Source organism: Cololabis saira, chromosome 23 (genome assembly GCF_033807715.1).
Source record: "Cololabis saira isolate AMF1-May2022 chromosome 23, fColSai1.1, whole genome shotgun sequence".
Classification (NCBI taxonomy): Eukaryota; Metazoa; Chordata; class Actinopteri; order Beloniformes; family Belonidae; genus Cololabis; species Cololabis saira.
In genome coordinates this window covers 30455589-30482508 of record NC_084609.1, presented here as the reverse complement: position 1 = coordinate 30482508, position 26920 = coordinate 30455589, and the positions used below count along the sequence as shown (strand labels likewise).

The 26920-nt window shown below is 41.6% G+C and overlaps 2 protein-coding genes across 2 annotated transcripts in view; one reads left to right on the top strand and one right to left on the bottom strand.

Moving 5' to 3' along the window:
• LOC133424283 (protein bicaudal D homolog 1-like) overlaps positions 1 to 11156 on the bottom strand; it is a 60251-nt gene extending 49095 nt beyond the window's left edge. The window contains exon 1 of the mRNA XM_061714784.1: positions 10777 to 11156. Within this exon, the coding sequence (XP_061570768.1) occupies positions 10777 to 10998 (222 nt within the window). The 5' untranslated portion in view covers positions 10999 to 11156. The remainder of the gene's footprint in view (positions 1 to 10776) is intronic.
• A 5452-nt stretch (positions 11157 to 16608) lies between these two features.
• LOC133424069 (E3 ubiquitin-protein ligase TRIM21-like) lies at positions 16609 to 23418 on the top strand. Its single transcript, XM_061714466.1, has 2 exons — positions 16609 to 16848; positions 21763 to 23418. The coding sequence occupies exon 2, from the start codon at positions 21772 to 21774 to the stop codon at positions 23416 to 23418; it is 1647 nt and encodes a 548-aa protein (XP_061570450.1). The 5' UTR covers positions 16609 to 16848; positions 21763 to 21771.
• The last annotated feature ends 3502 nt before the right edge of the window (positions 23419 to 26920 follow it).

Genomic DNA, 26920 nt, shown 5'->3' with positions numbered 1-26920 from the left:
TCTTGCATGTACTAGTCTCTAAGGCCACGTTTACACATAGTAAACAGTGGTATTTACAAAAACAGATATTTCCCCCTCTACATTTTGAAAAATACCATCATTTACACAAACCCGCATAAATATCTGTTAAGGTGCTATGAGCAGCCAAACCTACAGGGGGCAGTGTAACGAGAAGATAAAGTCATGCTAGCCAATCAGAATCCTGGAAAAAAACATCAACAAATGACACGAGTAACTTCCAGTTACTTCCAAGATGAACAAGAGTCTTTCGTTTGGAGTGACAGAGAAGTGGAGTTACTTTTAAGTGTGACGTTAGAATATAAAACAGGTAAAATACAAGAAAATATTGACGGTGGCTAAACAAATTCTAAACACAGGTCGCACACATGACGCTGGTGACGTTTCTGTCTCATAATGTGACATTCTGAAGCCTAAATGTTCATTTCTCTCTGTTTACAAGCAAACGTGAAGACGGAGTTTTTGCAAATCTCCACTTTGGCCGGAGTTTTCAGGAATGATCGTTTTTGGTGACTTTGAGCTCCGTTTTCGTTTAAACCAGGGGTCGGCAACCCGCGGCTCTAGAGCTGCATGCGGCTCTTTGGCGCCGCCCTAGTGGTTCCCTGGAGCTTTTTCAAAAAAGTTTGACCTTTTTTTTTCCTTTTTTTCTTTTTTTCTTCTTTTTTTCTTCTTTTTTCCTTTTTTTCTCTTTTTTTCTTCCTTTTTAATCTCGACATTTTGACTTTTTCCTCGACATTTTGACTTTTTTCTCAACATTTTGACTTTTTTCTCCACATTTCACCCTTTCGACATTTGCTTTCATTCTAAGGCTTATACAAGACTTTTCATTTTTTGCGGCTCCAGACATATTTGTTTTTTGTGTTTTTGGTCCAATACGGCTCTTTCAACATTTTGGGTTGCCGACCCCTGGTTTAAACGAACGGCCAAAACGCATGATAACACCTCCGTTTTTGCTACGTGTAAACGAGGCTTAACTTTGAGGCAATGCGCTCATGCTCTCTCCCTTCCTCCTGTTCCTGTGCTGCTCGCTCTCCGTCTGCATCACAGTGAACGCATCTCACCTGCAATAACGGACGTTTTACTGAGACGCAGTCACTCAGCTGACTACTATGTAACTGTGGACGGTCATGATCAACTGGATGATCAACCCGCAGGGTCTCTTTCAGGAACGATGGTGACCTCATGCATGAATAATTCAGCGTGCTGGTGCAGTCATGCATCTTTCAGGAATCCCGTCTGCTCCTAAGTGCTTCTGAGCGCGTGCCCATGTCTCATTCATGATTAGGTGGGAGGAGTGACAGGATGACGGAGAACCTGGTGGCTCCGGAGCACAGCCAACAAACGAAACATCTGTATGGGAAGTTACCATGGAAACCATCGTCAACACTTCAACACAGAGCTACAGTCACTCAGGAACTATTGAAACATTTTTGCTGGGGAGTAAAGGAGCCAGACACGCTGTCAACATCTCTGAGGAATCTGGGACGGACCAGTACTGGAGTTGAGGGGGGATTAGGGGGGATGAGGGGGGATGAGGGGGGATGGCATCCCCCCTGAAATAAAAATTGTCAAAATCATCCCCCCCGAAATAAAAACGGTCCAAATCATCCCCCCTGAAATAAAAACGGTCCAAATCATCCCCCCTGTAAAACTGCCATCCCCCCTTTCCATCCCTTATGTCATTTCATCAATGAATGTGGTTTTACTGCTATTTCAACATTTAGAGTCATCACCAGAAAAATAACACCAGAAAAATAACTTATTTGACAATTTTCACCTGTTTCAAGTAAATTTTCACTTGAAATAAGTAGAAAAATTTGCCAGTGGGACAAGATTTATCTTCTCATTACAAGCAATAAAATCTTGTTCCACTGGCAGATTTTTCTACTTATTTCAAGTGAAAATCTACTTGAAACAGGTGAACATTGTTGTTTTTTCCAGTGATGACTCTTGTTTTAAGTGTAATGAGATTCTTTTACTAAAATGAGACATTTTGACTAGAAATAAGACAAATATTCTTGTTAAGATTTAGAGTTTTTGCAGTGATCCATGTTACTTATCCTGTGAAGGACAGAGTCATATTGATAAGTTCAGAAAAGTGTTTTTTATTGTTGTGTTTTGATGTATTTGATGTAAGCCCAGTGGATATTTAAAGCTTACAGAAGGCTGCATTTAACTGCTGCTATGTAATTCCTGCAGTATTTCTGCAGCTGTTTTGGTCACTGCTATTATTTGTAATAATATTTTATTTGTAATCAGCACAAATTATCCATCCCCATATGATAAAATCCACCATTCCCCCTGATTTTTTTTTACAACTTGGGGATGGACATCACACAGACAAAACATGGGTTTCTGTCAGGGGTCTTCCCTTTTTAGCCCAGGTACCCCTTGGATGAGAGAAAAACAGAGCAGGGATATAACTTTTGAATGTGTTTTATTCTGCTTATATCACCTTATGAACCAATTCCTGACTGTTCCTGACTAGCTAGCTTGTTTTTCCGCTCTAAAGTTTTCATTAGTCACATGACTCACGTCATGGGAATCATTTATGTAGAGTTGTAGACTAAATAGTTATTGTCAAAAGTAGATTATTATTGCCTGTTAATGGAGTTTTCTCAATCATATATATATTTAAATATATATATATATATATATATATATATATATATATATATATATATATATATATATATATATATATATATGTTATAATATATATATATATATATATATATTGGTTAAAATTGCCTTTATTTCTTTTTAAGTTGGAGGACCCCCTGCAGTACCTCCACGGCCCCCCTAGGGGTTGCGGACCCCCGGTTGAAGACCCCTGCTCCAGTTGAAGACCCCTGCTATAAAGGAGTAATCTTGACTCTGGATAGTGTTTTCAAAGACAAAGTCACCACCTCAAGAGATGAGTTTGTAGAGTTAAAGAGTGGAAAAGTGCCTTGACCAGCTTTTTCTCCAGGAAGAGAAACCATTTTGGACAAATGAGGCTTGTTCCATATTTTGTCAGTTGAAGTTAAGTTTGGACCTCCTTGTGGCTGTGATTAAAGTTAAATGATTATGGGCTGCTATAACCGCTAGCGAAGCTTCAGGCCTGTCTTAGGGACATCAAGGGCTGGATGTCCACAACTTCTTTTTTTCTTCTAAATTCTGATAAAACAAAGGTAATTATTTTTGGTCCTAAACATCTCAGGAAGGGATTACATGGTTTGTGATGGCCTCCAGTACAACTATGCGAAACCTTGGCATTATTTTGATCAGGATTTGTGGTTTAAACAGCATATTAATCAGGTTTGTAAAACAGCGTTTTTCCATCTCCATAATATCACAAAGATAATCAACATTCTCTCCCAGAGTGATGCGGAAAAACTAATTCTAAACTATGAATCTAACTGATGTCACAGACATTCCTGCCCTGGCAGGCTCCCAGAGGGCTTTCCTTCCACGCCGACCCGCAACCACAGCTGCGATGCACCTCCAGATGTTTACAGACCCGGAACGACATGCACGACAGTTGCAACACAGCTCCAGATGTTTACAGACCCGGAACGACATGCACGACAGTTGCAACACAGCTCCAGATGTTTACAGACCCGGAACGACATGCACGACAGTTGCAACACAGCTCCAGATGTTTACAGACACAGAACGACATGCACGACAGTTGCAACACAGCTCCAGATGTTTACAGACCCGGAACGACATGCACGACAGTTGCAACACAGCTCCAGATGTTTACAGACACAGAACGACATGCACGACAGTTGCAACACAGCTCCAGATGTTTACAGACCCGGAACGACATGCACGACAGTTGCAACACAGCTCCAGATGTTTACAGACCCGGAACGACATGCACGACAGTTGCAACACAGCTCCAGATGTTTACAGACCCGGAACGACATGCACGACAGTTGCAACACAGCTCCAGATGTTTACAGACCCGGAACGACATGCACGACAGTTGCAACACAGCTCCAGATGTTTACAGACACAGAACGACATGCACGACAGTTGCAACACAGCTCCAGATGTTTACAGACACGGAACGACATGCACGACAGTTGCAACACAGCTCCAGATGTTTACAGACCCGGAACGACATGCACGACAGTTGCAACACAGCTCCAGATGTTTACAGACCCGGAACGACATGCACGACAGTTGCAACACAGCTCAAGATGTTTACAGACCCGGAACGACATGCACGACAGTTGCAACACAGCTCCAGATGTTTACAGACCCGGAACAACATGCACGACAGTTGCAACACAGCTCAAGATGTTTACAGACCCGGAACGACATGCACGACAGTTGCGACACAGCTCAAGATGTTCACCGACCCGGAACGACATCCAAACAGGAACGACATCCATGACAGCTGCGATGCAGATGCAGATGTTCAATCAAGCAGCGTATCTGATCATTTCCATCAGTGACGGAGCTGATCATCCAGAGGAGCTGGACAAAGAAGCCCTTGGTGGTCTACAACATCACTGGGAAAAAGTTTGTTCTCTGATGAAGTCAAAGTTTAATTATTCCAGACATCTCTGTGTCTCCAGACATCTCAATTTCTCCAAACATCTCCATGTATCCAGACATCTCCATGTCTCCAGACATCTTAATTTCTCCAGATATCTCCATGTATCTAGACATCTCCATGTCTCCAGACATCTTAATTTCTCCAGACATCTCCATGTATCTAGACATCTCCATGTCTCCTGACATCCCCATGTCTCCAGACATCTCCATGTCTCATGACATCTCCATGTATCTAGACATCTCCATGTATCTAGACATCTCCATGTATCTAGACATCTCCATGTCTCCTGACATCTCCATGTCTCCTGACATCTCCATGTATCTAGACATCTCCATGTCTCCTGACATCTCCATGTATCTAGACATCTCCATGTATCCAGACATCTCCCTGTCTCCTGACATCTCCATGTATCTAGACATCCCCATGTCTCCAGACATCTCCATGTCTCCAGACATCTCCATGTATCTAGACATCCCCTTGTCTCCAGACATCTCCATGTCTCCAGACATCTCCACGTATCTAGACATCTCCATGTCTCCTGACATCCCCATGTATCTAGACATCCCCATGTCTCCAGACATCTCCATGTCTCCAGACATCTCCATGTATCTAGACATCTCCATGTCTCCTGACATCTCCATGTATCTAGACATCCCCATGTCTCCAGACATCTCCATGTCTCCAGACATCTCCATGTATCTAGACATCTCCATGTCTCCTGACATCTCCATGTATCTAGACATCTCCATGTATCCAGACATCTCCATGTCTCCAGACATCTCCATGTCTCCTGACATCTCCATGTATCTAGACATCCCCATGTCTCCAGACATCTCCACGTATCTAGACATCTCCATGTCTCCTGACATCTCCATGTATCTAGACTTCCCCATGTCTCCAGACATCTCCATGTATCTAGACATCTCCATGTCTCCTGACATCCCCATGTATCCAGACATCTCCATGTATCTAGAGTTGATAACCTTATCGATCGATCATCGATTAGTTGATAAGCGGCGTTTTTCCCCCATCTGAGATACAAACATAATTTTTTTTGCTTATATAAAATACAAAGGACATTTTAATGTATTCCTTAATCAAATATTTATTTGATACAAAAGTAACAAAAAGACATTTTTGTACCACAAGGAATATAATATAAAGTGCACTTCAAGGCTATTAGTAGTAGCAGCAGCCATAATAGTGTCATTTGTGTCAAGCAAATTTTAAGTTCTAGTTACGTTTTAAGTTTTGAGTTTTGGCAGTGTTCAAAATAAAATTATGAGACCTGCTGTATTGGAGCACATTTTCTTTTAGTTAAAACTGTAGCGGGGACAGATGTTTAAAGAAACCTATGTATGTACCGGGTGAAGGCTGATTTATGGTTCCGCGTTACAACAACGCAGAGCCTACGCCGTAGGCTACGGCGGCGGCTCTGCGTCGATTTAAGGCGGAACCTTCAGGCTTTAGGGGAACATATCGGAGAACAACCAGAAGAATATAGAGTGGATTGAAAATAAAAGTTAAGCACTGAGCTACATGTGTCTCCCGTCTGGGCCATTGCAGACTCATTGCCTGAGCATGTTACTAAAACCAAACATATCCGCCGTCTCTTTCTCGCGCGGCGCAGTGCGTTGTGTCGCATTAAATGTGGTCCGGGCGTAATACCAGCTGGTGAAATTAAACGAAAAAAATAAATAAATAAATAGATTAATTGTAATCGTTAATTTTAATCGGGTAATTTCATAACGGCAATTAATCGAAAATCGATTAATTATTAACATCCCTAGTCTCCAGACATCTCCATGTCTCCTGATATCTCCATGTATCTAGACATCTCCATGTCTCCTGACATCTCCATGTATCTAGACATCTCCATGTATCCAGACATCTCCATGTCTCCAGACATCTCCATGTCTCCTGACATCTCCATGTATCTAGACATCTCCATGTATCTAGACATTCCCATGTCTCCAGACATCTCCATGTCTCCAGACATCTTTATGTCTCCAGACATCCCCATGTCTCCAGACATCTCCATGTATATAGACATCCCCATGTCTCCAGACATCTCCATGTCTCCTGACATCTCCATGTATCTAGACATCTCCATGTATCTAGACATCTCCATGTCTCCAGACATCTTAATTTCTCCAGACATCCCCATGTCTCCAGACATCCCCATGTCTCCAGACATCTCCATGTATCTAGACATCTCCATGTCTCCTGACATATCCACGTATCTAGGTATCTAGACATCTCCATGTCTCCTGACCTATCCACGTATCTAGACATCTCCATGTCTCCTGACATATCCACGTATCTAGACATCTCCATCTCTCCAGACATCTCCACGTATCTAGACATCTCCATGTATCTAGACATCTCCATGTCTCCAGACATCTCCATGTCTCCTGACCTATCCACGTATCTAGACATCTCCATGTCTCCAGACATCTACATGTCTCCTGACATATCCACGTATCTAGACATCTCCATCTCTCCAGACATCTCCACGTATCTAGACATCTCCATGTCTCCAGACATCTCCATGTCTCCGGACATCTCCATGTCTCCAGACATCTCCATGTCTCCTGACATCTCCACGTATCTAGACATCTCCACGTATCTAGACATCTCCATGTATCTAGACATCTCCATGTCTCCAGACATCTCCATGTCTCCGGACATCTCCATGTCTCCAGACATCTCCATGTCTCCGGACATCTCCATGTCTCCAGACATCTCCATGTCTCCTGACATCTCCACGTATCTAGACATCTCCACGTATCTAGACATCTCCATGTATCTAGACATCTCCATGTCTCCAGACATCTCCATGTCTCCTGACCTATCCACGTATCTAGACATCTCCATGTCTCCAGACATCTACATGTCTCCTGACATATCCACGTATCTAGACATCTCCATCTCTCCAGACATCTCCACGTATCTAGACATCTCCATGTCTCCAGACATCTCCATGTCTCCGGACATCTCCATCTCTCCAGACATCTCCATGTATCCAAAAATGTTCATGTATCCAGATAAGTTAATTTCTTTCATTTATGTAAAAGAAAAACCGAAATGAGAGTCATAACCCCTCCTCAACAAACTGAATATGACCTTCAGACATGACAGGGAGAAGGTAAGAAACTGAACCAAGATCAGGTTCTCAGGTGTCAGTACGTAAGTTACAGTAAAACATATCACTCTGGTGTTTCAGGAAGTATGGTGGTGTAGAATCATGGAAAAGTCGCTGTGACATATAACGCAGCGGCAGATCTAGATGAGAATGATGGAAAATAAAATAATCCAAGTTCTGGGACGACTTTGTTAACGTCCAGCCCTGAACTTGGATGAGGTGCTGTGGTGTGAAATTTAGAAAGCTGTGTAGAAGTGGATGTCCAACAACCTCAATGAAGCAACGTTGGAAAGAAGAACGGGTGAGAAAACCTCCAGAATCATGAGACACTAAAGAAGGAAGGAAACATCCTGCTGAAGGAAACATCTACTGCTGCTGAAGGAAACATCTACCACTATTGAAGGAAACATCTACTGCTGCTGAAGGAAACATCTACCACTATTGAAGGAAACATCTACCAATATTGAAGGAAACATCTACTGCTATTGAAGGAAACATCTACCACTATTGAAGGAAACATCTACCACTATTGAAGGAAACATCTACTGCTATTGAAGGAAACATCTACCACAATTGAAGGAAACATCTACCACTATTGAAGGAAACATCTACTGCTGCTTAAGGAAACATCTACCACTATTGAAGGAAACATCTACTGCTATTGAAGGAAACATCTACCACAATTGAAGGAAACATCTACCACTATTGAAGGAAACATCTTCCACTATTGAAGGAAACATCTACCACTATTGAAGGAAACATCTACCACTATTGAAGGAAAAATCTACCACTAATGAAGGAAACATCTACCACTAATGAAGGAAACATCTACCACAATTGAAGGAAACATCTACTGCTGCTGAAGGAAACATCTTCCACTATTGAAGGAAACATCTACCACTATTGAAGGAAACATCTACCACAATTGAAGGAAACATCTACTGCTGCTGAAGGAAACATCTACCACTAATGAAGGAAACATCTACCACAATTGAAGGAAACATCTACTGCTGCTGAAGGAAACATCTTCCACTATTGAAGGAAACATCTACCACTATTGAAGGAAACATCTACCACTATTGAAGGAAACATCTACCACTATTGAAGGAAACATCTACCACTATTGAAGGAAACATCTATCACTATTGAAGGAAACATCTATCACTATTGAAGGAAACATCTACCACTATTGAAGGAAACATCTATCACTATTGAAGGAAACATCTACCACTATTGAAGGAAACATCTACCACTATTGAAGGAAACATCTACTGCTATTGAAGGAAACATCTACCTCTATTGAAGGAAACATCTACTGCTATTGAAGGAAACATCTATCACTATTGAAGGAAACATCTACCACTATTGAAGGAAACATCTACCACTATTGAAGGAAACATCTACCACTATTGAAGGAAACATCTACTGCTATTGAAGGAAACATCTACCACTATTGAAGGAAACATCTATCACTATTGAAGGAAACATCTATCACTATTGAAGGAAACATCTACCACTATTGAAGGAAACATCTACCACTATTGAAGGAAACATCTACCACTATTGAAGGAAACATCTACTGCTATTGAAGGAAACATCTACTGCTATTGAAGGAAACATCTACCTCTATTGAAGGAAACATCTACTGCTATTGAAGGAAACATCTACTGCTATTGAAGGAAACATCTACTGCTGCTGAAGGAAACATCTACCACTATTGAAGGAAACATCTATCACTATTGAAGGAAACATCTACTGCTGCTGAAGGAAACATCTACTGCTGCTGAAGGAAACATCTACCATTATTGAAGGAAACATCTACCGCTATTGAAGGAAACATCTACTGCTGCTGAAGGAAACATCTACTGCTATTGAAGGAAACATCTACCACTATTGAAGGAAACATCTACCATTATTGAAGGAAACATCTACCTCTATTGAAGGAAACATCTACCTCTATTGAAGGAAACATCTACTGCTGCTGAAGGAAACATCTACCAATATTGAAGGAAACATCTACCAATATTGAAGGAAACATCTACCAATATTGAAGGAAACATCTACTGCTATTGAAGGAAACATCTACCACTATTGAAGGAAACATCTACCACTATTGAAGGAAACATCTACCACTATTGAAGGAAACATCTATCACTATTGAAGGAAACATCTATCACTATTGAAGGAAACATCTACCACTATTGAAGGAAACATCTATCACTATTGAAGGAAACATCTACTGCTGCTGAAGGAAACATCTACCACTATTGAAGGAAACATCTATCACTATTGAAGGAAACATCTATCACTATTGAAGGAAACATCTACCACTATTGAAGGAAACATCTACCACTATTGAAGGAAACATCTACTGCTGCTGAAGGAAACATCTACCACTATTGAAGGAAACATCTACTGCTGCTGAAGGAAACATCTACCACTATTGAAGGAAACATCTACCACTATTGAAGGAAACATCTACCACTATTGAAGGAAACATCTGCCACTGCTGAAAGAAACATCTACCACTACTGTAGGAAACATCTATGCTATATTTGAGATCTTTTAAAAGCACTATATAAATAAAATAAAATAAAAAGATTATTATTATTATTATTATTATTATTATTAGTGAAGCAAACACCTACTGCATCTGAAGGAAACATCTGCATCCACTGCTGCTGAATCATGGAGGTTAGTATTAAGAACGACCACCTGAAGTCAATGTTATTGTTTATTTAGATAAGATAAGATAAGATAAGATAAGATATGATTCTCATTTATTTATCCCTCAATGGGGAAATCCACTTTATTTACCATTTATTTGACTGTTTTGTCCTCATTTCTGATCAATAACTGATGGCTCGGTGAAAGTTCAAGGTTGTATTTGTCCCATCCCCAGTGATGTCAGTCTATTGTTGCAGCAGAGTAGTCTGGACTAAAGTGTGGACTAAAGTCTGGACTACAGCTGCTCTACATGTCTGCACATGGATGGATCTGCAACCTGAACCGACATAAACCTCCATGCAGGCATGATTTCCACATGTTGTGTTGGTCCCACCTCCTGCAGCTGCTCCAGCTCCAGCCGGAGCGCCTCCTGCTCGGCCTCCAGCTCCGCGTACTGCTGCTTCAGGCTCTGGTTCTCCTCCAGCACCACCAGCCCGCACTCCGCGGCGCGGACCTTCTCCCGGTTGGCCTCGGCCAGCTCCCGGCTCAGCCGCTCCACCTCGGCGCGGCAGCGCTCCGCCGCCTCCCCGCATCCCGCTGCTCCTCCGGCGGCCATCGCCCTCCCTCTGCTGCCCTCTCTCCGGAGGGGGTGGGGGGGGAGACCGCCAGACCCCCGCCGCCTCCCGTCCAAGGAATCACGCTGCCTCACAATAATGTCATGGAAAAGCCGAGGATGAAGCAGGAATCCTCTCAGGGCGCTGCCATCATCATCATCATCATGCTGCCATGTGATGCTGCGAGTGATGCGGCGTCTCCTCCTCCCTCTCCTCCCTCTCCTCCTCTCCTCCTCTCCGCATCCCTGTCTCCTCCCTCCTCTCTGCTTTTGTGCTTACTCACCGGCACCAGGCGCCATCTCTGCCCGCGGCCGCCGAGCAAGGCACACTCCCTCATCCTGGGCAGACACGGACTGGGACCCGGTCCAGAATTTCATTATGATCAAATTAATTTAATTTCTATACAAGAAAAAAAACAAAAGATCAATATATAAATGTCACTAATAATACATCCTCACAGCTATACACACTGATATAAATATACCCATTTATAAATTAATATATCAGTCTCAACAATATACAAAAAATAAAAGAAAACAAAAAAACATTATACATATATTTGTTTTCAAATATATGTAGATGGATGTATATTATGGATATAGATATGTTAGATGTACTGTAGGTATGTACATAGATATATTGAGTTATATTATACGTACAGTATTTGTATATCTATATCTCTATTAATATTGATTTATAGTTATATGTAGATATGTCGATATATAGATGTATATTATGGATATAGATATGTTAGATGTAGGTATGTACATAGATATATTGAGTTATATTATACGTACAGTATTTGTATATCTATACCTCTATTAATACATATTGATTTATAGTTATATATAGATATGTCGATATATTTATAGTAATTTTTTTTATGTATATAATTGGAGGTAAATATATGAACCAGTGTTTAAATTGCATATCTACTCTTATATAGTTATTCAAGTATATTGTTATATCACCGCTGTCTATTGTCCTCTATTATATTGTAGTATTATAGTAAAGTAATGATGATGTAATACTATGCATTATAATTACTTCTATTAGTACATGCATACATAGTAGCACAACTAAATGAAGGGCATTTGTTTTCTTTTCTTTTGTTTGCCTTGATTTGTTTGATTTTGACTATATTTATATATATACATATATTTGAGTATTATATCACTGTATAGAACAGTTAATAAAGTATATGGGTGTTTTATAAGTAAGCTTACTGAAACTCTTGTTATATGTAAGAATGTATGTCAGATTCAGGGGTAGGACTGGATAAGTGTTTACTTCAATCCTACTCCGTTTCGAGCTTGTTAACCAAATTAACTGAATAAAATAAGTATCTTTCTTAAACAGAAACCTCTCCTGCTTAACTTAAAATTGTATAAATGAATATAAAACAATAGAAAGAAAGCAGAACATCCATCCTGTAATAGTGCACATTTTTAGTGCAATAACAAAAGTGCAAGCAGAAAGTATGTGGAAAACTTGTAAACATATTTGTGCAGAAAAAAACAACGGAGTGACTATTTGCACCAGGGTACAAATAGCAAGCCCCCACCAGCTGAGCTATTCACACCCTGTTCACATATGAAAACAAATGCGTTGCCCATGCGCATGTGCACCAACGTGTCTGCAACAGAATGTGCTTTTTCACTTGCCCATGCGCATGTGCACCACTCTAAAGTTGGAACCACGTCAAACAATAGAGCCAGACAAACGTCTGCTCTCACACTGTTGTATGAACAATTTTTTGCTCTTATGTCATTGTAAGTTATTTTGCAGAGATTAAATTACATTTATCAAAAGTGGTGTCAATACCTGTCAATCACTGTTGAGCTAATGGATTTATTTTACTTTTTTTTTCTAATAATACATGGGTGCAAATAGCATACATTGATATTAGTAGCAGGGTGAAAATAGCCTATGCATCAGTACTGGCACCCGGGTGTAAATAGCCTAAGCCAAAAAATAATTTATGAACTCAACGGCTCAAGGCCATTTTCCATTGGCATTTTATGACTATTTTTTGACTCTCACAGTAATACGGGACAAAGTGCGTCCCTTTTCAGCTCAATACGGGTTGTACTTTAGTTTATAAATACGGGAAGATTCTGTTTTTCACATTGGCATCACTGTTGTGATATGCTGCAAAAGCAGACTGAGCATGTCTGATCAGCCTATAAATAAAATACGTATTCTCCCCAAAACCCGGTGTCCGCTGTCCTGTCTGGTGACCCCGTAGCAGCGAGGCGTGCTACAATGCAAATAGGTGTGCGCCACAGCCGTGCGGTCATTGGTGGGAAGGTTCCATGCCCTGGACGGTGATTGGCTGAAACCGACATCACCGGATATATAAGGAGCCAAGCAAGTGGGCTGCAGACTCTCCTCCTCTCCTCCTCCTCTCCTCCTCTCCCAACCGGCCACACCTTTTGCTTAGAACTTTGGAATCTGTTTTGATATTAGTTACTTGTGAGTAGTAAGGGTGGGCTGCCAGTTTTGTTAACCTTGTTTTCTCTTGTTTATCTTAGTTAGGGAGGTAAGCCTTGTGTCATTTGTTTCTTGTGTTTGACAGGTCAGTTACCTACTCCCAAGACAGGACCCTTCTCTTTGTTGTTTTGGCCTTAGTCCACACTGAAGCCTAGTAGCTCATTCTCAGTTTAGTTATATGTTCATTTACTTTTGTGTAAATAAATCACGTCCTTTTTTATTGAAACCAAATCTTGGTTGTGGCTACTTGGGACTTGGGGAAGATGGGGCCTTATCATGTTGTGTTCTGGCACCCCTAGACTGGGGCATAACATTACCAAACAAACTGTCAGCCGTTTTCAAGCTGTAGTTTATCTTATATCATTCCTCGTGTGAAAGAAGTGCACATGAGTCAGAAAGGGTCGGGGTGGTTTACCATCACTAGGCTTGGGTCGGAGAGTGAGATGAGCACAGACAAGCAGGGGGGAATCAGCCAGGCTGAAGGAGTCCATCAGCAGCTTGTAATAAATTCAGTTGGGCCACACCTTCAGCCCCCTCCGGCACACCTACCAGCCGTACGTTGTTGCTCCTGGCTCTGACCTCCAGGTCCTCACATTTAGTGGTCAGAAACTTGATCTTGGCTTTTAGCGTGGAAACTGTTGAATTCAGTGAAGTTAGCGGGTCACTGTGGTCCATGCACGCTTGCTGTAACTCTGCAATGGCCTGATCACGGGAGCCAAGTTTCTGTTGTATTGGTTCAATTGCGTGCCTAAGTTCCTCTCTTACAAAGGCAATGTATACAGCTCACGAGACAATGAGTTTTCACACAAATAACCGCCCTCACCTGGTCTAACATGGCCGGAGGTGAACCGAATTGGGCCCACAGTCGGGGTCTGTGACTTTCACCTAAATGGGAGCAATAGTGTCCATAACATTTAACATTTTAGCACCAAAGCTAGTGACTCAGCGACTGAACCCCCGGACAGGGCAGGTGTCAGAGAGAAGACCTGGTTAAATGTCTCACTGCGGTTTTCAATTATACACCGTTTTGAGACCACTGCTGTTGAGACATTTGTGTGCACTGAAATTGTCCTCTCAAAGAAAACACAGGACCGATCAGACACGCCCACATCAGACACAGTAACCTTTAAACTCTATTGTGCGTAGCCTCTGTTACACGCTGAGTCAGCCCAAAGTTGTTCAGAGTGTTACTCAGGTCTTGAGTTCCTTTGTCCTGAGGGTTGTCTACATTGATCTTAAAATCACCAACAATAATTTCACGGTCAAAATGAACACAGATCACTGTTGTGTAAGGTTGATAACCTGTTACAGGATATACTTGGTTACAGGCCAGCTGACAGTCTTGCCGGGGCCCCGGACAAAATAATCTAAGATGGGCCCCCCTGCGCCGGATCTCTCCTTCTCCCTCTTCCTCTCCTCTCCCTCTGCTCTTCAGGTTTTTATACAAGCTAATGGATGTTAACATTAAAGCTAGCCAGTTAGGATAAGTTACAAGGTTGGTAAACGTTGGCTGCTGTTTCTTACCTTGCTCTACGCTGACTTTATTAATTCCAGCCAATTCACCGTCACCACCTTTTTAAAATGTTTGTGTAGAGAATCTATGAGGCCTCTATTTTCTTCTTCTCTTCTTCTCTTTTCTCTTCTTTTCTGAGCACCGGACTTGTGCTGACCGGACATTTTGACCATTCTAATGGTTGAATTAAATGATAACGTCAAATTTTGATCAGCGGCCAAACCATTTTTGTGTTGGGGGTTCTTGACCACAAGGACAATTAGGAAGAAAACAAATAACAAGCTTTTATGTAACTCAAATACTACATATTTTTTCCACAAATAGGCATATTTTTAAACATTTTGAAAAATGATTCCATAATTTAATGAGAATAATTTTTTTTTTTCAGTTCTGGGCCCCCCCCTACCCTGGGCCCGGGACAACAGACCCGTTTGTCCCCCCCTTATCGGCGGGCGTGCTTGGTTACGCCTCAGCCAATCAGGGGGCTGCTTTTAGTATGTGGCAATACGGAAGTGAGGTCATTGTTGTATCCTACCCTACGAAGCTGGAAGTAAACATCTAAAGGCAACTCACTCTCTCTATCTCGTTATTATAATATAAGGTTATAGTAATGTAACAACCACAGACAGCAGTTCACTGAGGTCATCAAAAAAGTCTGCAAGGTATTTGGCGGCCTGTAAACATTCAGAAACAGGACTCTGGATGAGGCCTGCAGCTGTACAGCCACGTATTAAAAAGACCGAAACCTTCCAGGAGTTAACCGCTGACATTGAATTGATTCAATGAATAAGACTGCGATGAACAGTTTCACCCCTGACTTGTTCAAATTAAATCCATTGTTTAATCGAACACATTGTTTGACCCTGTATGCAGAACGATGTTTGTCACAGTTGGATCATTGACCATATCCCTAGGAAAGCAGAAGATTTCATTGTTATAACCGCACATCATTTGTAAATCATTTACAGCAGAGTCACCCACAATCAGAGTCTCAGACTCAGCTTTTAGCTTTCCCTGTGGCCTTTTACTTTTTTACAGGTTTTCAGTCCTTTCCTTGCTGCTTTGGAATAGATGGTCATGCGATAGAGATCCAGATACCTTCCCATTCATGGTGGTCCAGTCCTGTTTCCTCCCATTTACAGGGGTAGAACTCCTCTGTCTCGTAGGAAGTGAAGGCCAGTTGATTCCACAGATTTCAGGTTGCTCAGCCCTGCCTGTGATACGTCCTCCCTCTTTCAGGAGACAGGATTTACACTTTGGTTTTGCATCAAGACAGTTCCAGGGAGGATTATCACTCCATGATTGGTTATAATGCAAAGATTTGGCTGTGTTATCTGTGTTCCTTAGCTGTGTGTTAGCTTGCACTTAGTGTCCAGGAGCTATCGCAGGTAAGCTCACATGGAAAGAAGGAAAAAATCTGGGAAAAATCAGCATAAAATCAATAACAAGCAAATCAAGCAGAGAGCAAGCAGAGGAAGCAAAGCATCTGCACTGTAAAGCAGCAGGAATGAGGAGGAATATAGTTTTATTGTCCGTGCCGCCCAGTCCTGATCTGAACTTTGAACAGGTTCCTGTTAATTTAAGATAAACGACAATGTAAAGGTGAATGATTGAACAACGAGCTGCAGCCGAAGCTTCACTCCGTCTTATTCATCACATCAACTCTGCTGTTTGACAATAATCCTGTAAATCAGAGGAAGGAACCAGAGCAGAAGGAGGAAGGAGGAAAGTTCAAGTGTGACGGAGCAGAAATCCAGTCCAGAAGATTCCTGTTCGTCTCTGAAAGAAGGTCCAAGCGAGTCCATCGGGTTTTCCTCGACAACACAGCAGAGTCTCTGAGACACTGGTGAGTCCAGCTCATCACATTTCCTGCTTCAAAAGCCTCCACCAACACGACTCTTTACTTCCACTACTTCATGTCAGCATCATTCAACACACTGACTCTCATCACTATGGAAACATGCTCATTTTCCACAATTATTCTGGACAATTTCTGAGTTCCATTCAGAGCTTCAGATGTATCAAAACCATATCTCTTTTTTTCTGGTTCATGTCTCAGTTTTAGACATAGAACACAAATCTTTTGGATGACATTACTACGCTGCCCAAATACAGTTTATAGTCAGAGATGGTTCAAGAATCCTAAATCTGTAGACCTGACCCAGCTTCTGGATGATGTTTAGTTCCTGCTGACACTTTTGCATTACTAAAGAGTTGAGATTCCAGCACAAACAGAGAGCTGAACTTTGAGCTAATGATGAGATGTCGAACAGCTGAAGGTGAAGAGCTGGCTTGCTGAGGCTCTTGCTGGCTTGCTGATTGGGTAACGTACTGCGTCACGCATCGCGTCACTTCCTGGTGTTGCGGTCTGTTGCTGCTTCACGGCGTTTGCAGGCTCTGATCTCTCCCGACTTTTTTGTCCAAACTTAGATTGTTTTCTGGTAAAATAGCACTATATCTGGTACATTTCTGTCTTTATTTCAACACTCGTCATTTTCTCTTCCGCAACTTTCACTGTCACCAATCACCGATACATTTTCTGTCCGTTAGCCTCTGTTAGCCTCTTAGCATGGCCTCTCCGTCTCCCATCGTTTCACCTCTTTGCTGCTCAGTGTGTGAAATGTTTAGCTATTCCTCTGCCTCCTTTAGTGAAGACGGTAAGTGCTTAGAATGTAGTTTATTTGCAGGGCTGGAGGCGAGGCTCAGTCAGTTAGAGGTCCGGTTCCACCAATTTGACCATAGTCCCGTAGACTCGTCAGCTAACCAGGCTAAAGTAGCGGCGGACCGGCCTGTAGCAGCTGCTGGTAGCCGCTCCCCTGCAGCTCCCGAGCAGCCGGCCAGGCAGGGCCGGTGGGTGACGGTTCGGAGGAAGCGTAGTCCTAAAGGGCGCACGGAACACCACCACTCGCTTCACGTGTCTAACCGATTTTCCCCACTCAGCGGCACACCCGTTGAGAAGCCGACCCTGGTGATTGGTGACTCCATAGTCAGGCATGTGAGGCCGACTCCAGCGACCATAGTTAGGTGTATCCCGGGGGCCAGAGCGGGCGACATTGAAGCAAATTTGAAGCTACTGGCAAAGGGTAATTGTAAATATGGTAAAGTCATCATCCATGTCGGAGCTAATGACTCCCGTCTTCCCCAGTCGGAAGTGACCAAAATGAATATTTTCCTGGTGTGTAACTACGCCATAAGTATGTCGGACTCCGTAGGTTTCTCTGGTCCCCTCCCCAATTTGACCAGCGATGACATGTTTAGTCGCATGTTCTCGCTCCGTCGCTGGTTGTATCGGTGGTGTTCAGAAAACGACGTGGTCTTTATTGACAATTGGGAGACGTTCTGGGGAAAGCCCGGTCTGATTAGAAGAGACGGCATTCATCCCACCTGGGTTGGTGCTGCTCTTGTCTCTAGTAATTTGGCCAGTTTTATTAGACACTCCCCCTGACAAGGCAGGATCCAGGCCAGGATGCAGAGCTGCAGTCTTACACGCTTCTCTGCTGCTTCTCGAGGACCAACGCCTGCCAATAAAACTGTAGGATTGCATTATGTAATTGGCGACTCTAAAACTATAGGATTACATGATGTAATTGGCAACTCTAACCAGGTGCCTAGCAAAATAGAAGTGGTTGCAGTTCCCCGCCCTCCAAAAGTTCACCAGGTGCAGCGTTTTGGAGGCGTTAACCAAAATAACCTTGTAAAAATTAAAACCAATGCACATTTGGTACCAATTACAGACCGAAAAATTAGATGCGGACTACTAAATATACGATCGTTAAGCTCCAAGTCTCTGTTAGTAAATGATATAATTACAGAAAGCAGGAGTGATATTTTCTGCTTAACAGAAACATGGTTACAGGAGGAAGAGTATGTTAGTTTAAATGAATCGACTCCGCCCGGCTACTTTAATCATCACATTCCTAGAAGCACGGGCCGAGGCGGAGGAGTCGCAGCAATTTACAACTCCAGTCTCCAAACAAAAATTGAACCTAAGTGCAATTATAATACGTTTGAAAGCCTCACGCTTAGTCTGAAATTTCCGAGCTGGAAATCAGAGAAGCTAGTCGTGTTAGTGGTAGTGTACCGGCCCTCTGCTGGTGCATATCTAGTGTTTCTGTCTGAATTTTCAGATTTCCTTTCTGGATTATTGATCAGTACAGATACATTCATCATAGTGGGTGATTTTAATATTCATATGGATGTTGAAAGCGATAATCTTAAAGTAGCTTTCGATTCTCTTCTAGAATCAATGGGTATCTCACAAAAAGTGGACAAACCGTTTTAATCATACTGTTGATCTCGTTCTCACCTACGGTGTTGAAACTGATGGTCTGTTGGTGTCGCCTGTAAACTCCCTCTTATCCGACCACTATTTAATAACGTTTGAATTTAATATTGTCGATGTTGAAGTGCAAAATAGGAGGTATTATTTTAGCAGATGTTTGTCTGATGAAGCTATTGCCAAATTTAAGGAGGCCATTGCTCATCTTACGACAGTGGAAAATAGTGAAGCAGTAGAGGCCAGTGACCTGGGTTCTACCTATGATGTTGATGTTGATTTTCTTGTTAGTAACACTGCTGATCTGTTGCACTCAGCTTTAGATGAAGTTGCTCCTTTGAAAAGGAGGGTTTCTAGCAATAGAAGCTTAACTCCCTGGTATAATTCAGATATCCGCATGTTGAAACCAAAACGCGCGTAGAATGGAAAGGAAGTGGTACTCTTGTAAGTCTTTAGACTCCTATCGTGAATGGAAAGATAATCTAATAATATATAAAAAAGCCATTCGCAAAGCCAGAACAGCTTATTATTCAACATTGATAGAGGATAACAAAAGTAACCCACGTTTTCTGTTCAGCACTGTAGCCAGGCTGACAAAGAGTCACAACTCTGTTGAGCCGTGCATTCCTGCAGCTCTCAGTAGTGAAGACTTTATGAGCTTCTTCAACAGTAAAATCATGAGAATTGGAGAAGAAATCAACCAGCTGGTTGTGGGCGCTTCTTCAGCTTTAGCGACTTCCCTAGGCTCTGACTTGACTCTAGACTGTTTTGATCCTATAGACCTCCCTGAGCTGACTTCACTCGTTAATAGAGCTAAGTCTACCACATGTATGTCAGACCCCATCCTGACTCCACTATTCAAAAATGTTTTTTCTCTTATTGGTACAACAATACTAGACCAAATCAACCTATCTCTAAACTTAGGATATGTACCACAGGTTTTCAAAGTGGCAGTAATTAAACCTTTACTTAAAAAACCTTCTCTTGACCCAGACACCTTAGCTAATTATAGGCCAATTTCCAACCTTCCATTTGTATCTAAAATTTATATCTATCTGACAGGTTCCAGTTTGTTCATGTACATGAGGTTTCTTCCGAACAGTCAAGGGTCTGTTATGGTGTTCCGCAGGGTTCAGTGCTAGGGCCAATCTTGTTCAGTTTATACATGCAGCCATTGGGAAGTATAATCCAGAATCACGGCATACACTTTCATTGTTATGCTGATGATACGCAGCTCTATTTGTCTATGAAGCCGGATGAAACAGAACCGTTAGTTAAACTTCAGGGATGTCTTAGGGACATCAAGTACTGGATGTCCAGAAATGTCTTGCTTCTTAATTCTGATAAAACAGAGGTTATCATTCTTGGTCCAGAGCATCTTAGGAAGGCATTAGATGGTGTTGCGATGGCTTCCAGTGCAACTGTGAGAAACCTTGGTGTTGTTTTCGATCAGGATTTGTCGTTAAAACCATATGTTTATCAGGTTTGTAAAATAGTGTTTTTCCATCTCCGTAATATTGCAAGAATTAGGAAAATCCTGATGCAGAAAAACTAGTTCATGCGTTTGTATCTTCTAGACTAGATTACTGTAATGTGTTATTAGCAGGATGTCCAAGTAATTTGCTGAATAGGCTCCAGCTGATCCAGAATGCAGCAGCACGAGTACTGACAGGAATCAACAGGAGAGACCACGTCTCTCCAGTGTTAGCGTCGCTCCATTGGCTACCTGTAAAATTCAGAATCCAATTTAAAATTTTATTACTTGCATATAAAGCCCAAAACGGCTTAGCTCTGCAGTATTTACAAGACCTGATAGTGCCTTATGTTCCTGGCAGAGCTCTCCGCTCTCAGAGTGCAGGTTTACTCGTAGTTCCTAGAGTATCCAAATGTAGATTTGGAGGGCGGGCGTTCTGCTATCAGGCACCGTTACTATGGAACCATCTTCCAATCTGGGTTAAGGAGGCTGACACCACCTCCACCTTTAAAACTAAACTTAAAACCTTTCTGTTTAGTAAAGCATATAGTTAGTGTTTATTAAACCTCTAGCTGGTGTTGGTAAATCTCTAGGTAGTGTAAACTCTAGTGTGTTAGAGTCAGTAGTCATAGTTGCAGCTATAGAACAAGACTATAATAGTTAGTCTCAAATATAGCTTTGCGGTAGATATGCTGCTATAGGCCTCTGCTGCAGGGGGCACCGACATGATCCGCTGGGCGGCGCCTCTCACCCTTCTTCTCCTCTCCTTTTCCCTTCCTCTCTTCTCCATTTCCATTTTTATTTATTATAAATATCTCATAGCTATCATTTTTGTCCATCGCTCCTGTAGTTTCTTGTGCTGGCCTCCCTTTTTTTTCTCTTTGTGCATGTTTGCAGGCCGGAGCCTCGGGAGCTGCATTCTGGCCTGTGGTTCCGGTCCCCCCCCCTCTTCTTCTTCTTCCTCTCATTATTGCAGCTTTGATGTTTCACACTTTCACTTTTGTTTCCAGAGAATCAACATGTCTGCTGGCAGCAACCTGAGATCTGCAGATCAGTTCCTGTGCTCCATCTGTCTGGACGTGTTCACTGATCCAGTCAGCACACCATGTGGACACAACTTCTGTAAAACCTGCATCACTCAATACTGGGATGATAATGTTCTCTACAAGTGTCCCATATGTCAGGAGACCTTCTACACCAGACCTCAGCTGAAAGTCAACACCTTCATCAGAGAGATGGTTTCTGAGTTCAGACGTGAAGCTCAACAGAAATCCAGCAGCAGCAGCTCAGAGCAACAAGCTGCAGAACCAGGAGAAGTTCCCTGTGACGTCTGCACTGGAACCAGACTGAAGGCCCTGAAGTCCTGCCTGGTGTGTCTGCTGTCCTACTGTGAGACTCACCTGGAGCCTCATCTGACAATGTCAGGTCTGAAAAGACATCAGCTGGTGGAGCCTGTGGAGAACCTGGAGGACAGGATTTGTACGAAGCACGATAAACCTCTGGAGCTGTTCTGTAAGACCGACCAGACATGTGTCTGCACGCTCTGCTCTGTTTTAGAGCACAAGACTCATGAGTTTGTTCCTCTGAGAGAAGAATATGAAGGAAAGAAGGCAGAGCTGCAGAAGACAGAGGCTGAGATTCAGCAGATGATCCAGAAGAGACGACTGAAAATTCAGGAGATCAGAGCGTCTCTGAAGATCAGTAACGATGCTGCAGACAGAGAGAAAGCAGAAGGTGTTCAGGTCTTCACTGATCTGAAGGAGTCTGTTGAGAGACGTCTGAAGGAGTTCATGAAGGAGATGGAAGACAAACAGAAAACTGCAGAGAAACAGGCTGAAGACTTCATCAAAGATCTGGAACAGGAAATCTGTGAGCTGAAGAAGAGGAGCTCTGAGGTGGAGCAGCTCTCACGCTCTGAAGATCACCTGCACCTCCTCCAAAGATTCTCATCCCTGGAAGATGCTCCACCCACCAAGAACTGGACAGAGGTCAGAGTCCATCCACCTTCATATGAGGGGACTGTGGTGAGAGCTGTGGACCAGCTGGAGAAGAACCTCAGAGAAAAGATGAAGAATAAGCTGTTTGAAGCTGAGCTGAGGAGGATCCAGCAGTTTGAAGCTGATGTGACTCTTGATCCTGATACAGCTCATCCCCGACTCATCCTGTTTGATGATGGAAAACAAGTGTATGATGGTGATGTGTGGAAGAATCTCCCAGATAATCCAGAGAGATTCTCTAAATATGTTATTGTTTTAGGAAAACAGAGTTTCTCTTCAGGCAGATTTTACTTTGAGGTTCAGGTTAAAGGAAAGACTGACTGGGATGTAGGAGTGGCCAGAGAGTCGGTCAACAGGAAGGGAGACATCCCACTGAGACCTCAGGATGGTTTCTGGACTGTTGGAGTGAGAAATGTAAACGAGTACTTTGCCCTCTCTGGTCCTTCAGTCCGTCTCCATCCCAGTTCTCCTCCTGAGAAGGTGGGGGTGTTTGTGGATTATGAGGAGGGTCTGGTCTCCTTTCATGATGTAGATGCTGCAGCACTTCTCTACTCCTTTACTGGCTGCTCCTTCAGGGAGAAACTCCACCCGTTCTTCAATCCTGGTCTCAATGATGGAAGTGAAAACTCTGCTCCTCTGATCGTCTGTCCTGTCAATCAAACTGTCTGATCTTTGATGTAATGGATCTTCATCAACCCTGAATGTTCATGTGAAATGATTAAAGATTCACTCTGAAGATTGCTACAGCACGGAACCCTAAAATTTAAGATCCAGGTTCAGGTAGGAGTGTATGATCACATGGTGTGACTTCATCTCTCATTGCAACCAAATATTCAATTAAAATGATGTAATTTGGATCAATTTATATCATTTATTAGATATCAATTATTTTATATTTTATAGATTATTATACAGATTATTTCATATTTGGTTGACAGTACAAAGAAAGGGAGGGCCAGCGAGAGGACTTTTATTAGTATTTTCATTATAATTTTTTATATTAATGTAAGGAGACAGAGAAGGAACTTACAGACCAAAAAGGTGTCAAGGGTCATCCACCATGAATTGCACTTAAATTTGATCAAAATCACGCTTGAGTCCAATTATTCTTTGACAATACGTTAATAATACGTTGTGTTCTTGTAGGTTTCAGTTAAGTTGTATTTTTCAGTCTGTAATGTGTAATGTGGAGTTTTTTCACCTTTTCTTTTAACATATTTTGAACAATACACTTGAATTTTTACATATTGTTAAGTTACCTTTTAAGATTGTGGTCCTGAACAGTTAAAACTCTCTTAGTTCCCACTCACTCAACTTTCAAGGAAAGGTTGAAAAGTTTCAAATGGTTGGAGTATTCTTATAAAAAAAAATGCTTAGTAATTAAACGCCCGGGCTGTTAATTGGTGAAATACGATATGTATTTATTTTATGGTTACAATCCCTTCCTCTTTTACTATCGCCCAGCATTTAAATAACTTTTCTCACATTTATTGGTTCACTCAGTTCACTCTTCCCAAAATGTTTCATGCTTTCCTTTCACAAATGTGGGAATGATGGTCCAAATTGGTGTTAAAATGTACAAAACAGTGAAGTTTATCTTGACTCGCCGGCCTCGAACTCTGAGTGCTCAGCACGCCTAAAGCTCTGATCCTAGAATCACCCCTGGATCGTATTATTACATTAGTTTGTTGTACTTCTACCTTTTTCCTGTTTTTTGTTCCTCCTCTTTTTAAAGGAACATTTGAGATTTTCCAGTCAAATGTAACATCATGTGATCTAAGTGTAACATCTGTCTAAAGTGTGAATGACCCTACAATATCTGATGATGGAATGAGTGAAAACTGCTGGATTGTTGAAGTTTTTCCTGAATAAAACTGAACTCTGTAATCTGTGTTTGTCTCTGATGTTACAGTCTTGATTTTGAAAAGCTCCATTTAAAGTTGCTTTTAAAGTCAGCGAGTGTTGGTTGGATTTACCAAATGTAATCAGATTACATTGCTCTTTTGACTAGAAATTCATGTTAAATTAACAACTGTGATTGAAATTCTTAGCTGAGAGTAACCAGTCACCAGCAGAACATGTTTTTACTGATACAACTTCATTCAGCATAAGAGCACACTGGGGCTGGAGAAGTCACGATGTTGAGTTTTTGTTTTCCGAGGCGACCTGAAGGCATCACTGAAGCTGCACCGTAATTACTGATCCCTGTCTGTGGAGCTAGAACAGTCTCAGTCTCACAAATGTACAGGACGTTTCACAGGTGCGTAGGACAAGCTTGCTGAATCCATTTATATATTTGTGTTAGATTATCATTTAAAGCCTTTTAATCAAATTTAACTGATCTTTTAGTGAAAAGTGTGATATAGATGAGTGAATGAATTACTTTGATTATTTTTAAGGACTAGTGATTCAGAAAGATTCATAACAATATACAAGGGTAAACATTTGCGGTTCAGGTTCAGGAGATCCTTCGTCCCCACAGCCATAAGACTGTTTAACTCTTCCTGAACTCAGTCTCACACACTCACCTCTGCCACAACTGGACTATATTTTAGTTTGCACTTTACATGATATTTGTTTTAAAAACCTTATATTTAATGTTTATTTTAATATTATGAATGTGCTTTTATTGTGTGGTTGATTTTTTATGTTTATGTTTTGATGAGCTGCTGGACGGTTGAATTTCCCTTTAGGGATGAATAAAGTTCTATCTATCTATCTATCTATCTATCTATCTATCTATCTATCTATCTATCTATCTATCTATCTATCTATCTATCTATCTATCTATCTATCTATCTATCTATCTATCTATCTATCTATCTATCTATCTATCTATCTATCTATCTATCTATCTACGTATTGTAATTTAAAAATATGGATTATAAAAAATATATATAGTCTACAACAGGGGTCGGGAACCAGCGGCTCTAGAGCAGCATGCGGCTCTTTAGCGCCGCCCTAGTGGCTCCCTGGAGCCTTTTTAAAAATGTTTGACCTTTTTTTTCATTTTTTTTTTTAAATCTTTAATTCTTCCTTTTTTTCTTTTCTTTTTAATCTCGAAATTTGGACTTTTTTCTCGAAATTTGGACTTTTTTCTCAATATTTCGACTTTTTTCGACATTTCAACTTTTTTCTCGACATTTCAACTTTTTTCTGTAAATTTTGACTTTTTTCTCGACATATCGATTTTTTTTCTCGACATTTCGCCTTGCGCCATTTGCCTTCATTCTAAGGCTTATACAAGTCTTTTCAGTTTTTGCGGCTCCAGACATTTTTGTTTTTTGTGTTTTTGGTCCAATATGGCTCTTTCAACATTTTGGGTTGTCGACCCCTGATCTACAACAACAGTACCTTCAGGTTGACTGCTGTACTCTCTCTTCCTATACCTGGGGGCGAGGACAGCTCCCGGACCAATAACTGCACTAAGGAGTGACCTGCTACCTCGGCTCAGGGCGACAGGCCCTGCAGGCACGTAGTTCACAAGAAATTCAACTTTATGGAAAGATACTAGCCTGGACCTCTTGACATGCAGAAGCACCAGCGTAGCTCACGAGCTTTGCTTCCTGGCTTGTATTGGTAGTTGAACAGTTAAATATTAAAGACTATTAAAGCAGCACAACGTAACTTTCAGCTTTTGTTGAGTTTGGCGTCTCCTTTGGACAAAAGCGGTAGTGCTTTACCAGTAGTGTGGCAGGGTTCCTACCATCCACCTTGAAGTTACATAGTACCAGTGAAGGGGATACAGACCCCTCAGACCATGACAGAGGTTCATTAAACCTGTTGGAAGTTGATGTACCATCACAATGACTCTGGAAATATTAGATTAAGGTGGAAAAGTTACATAGTGCTGCTTTAACTAAACACTTCTCATGACAAACAGGGGGATTATGTAGCCAAACATGTTAAATTAGACTTGTTATTGGCCCCACCACTCCCCACAAGAAAAAATAAATAAATCAATGAAATACTTCCAAATATATGTATATCATTTTTTTAGATGAGCAAGATAAATAGTATACAGTTAGTGAGTAAAGCTTTTTATGTTCATCTATGTTGTCTAAAGTTACTAATTGGTCACGAGTTTCCTCCCCGAGGCGCCAAAATCTTCCCCCAGAGACTCTAGTTCCAGTTGTAAAGGTGCAGTTTCCTCTCTTCAATACAAGAGAAA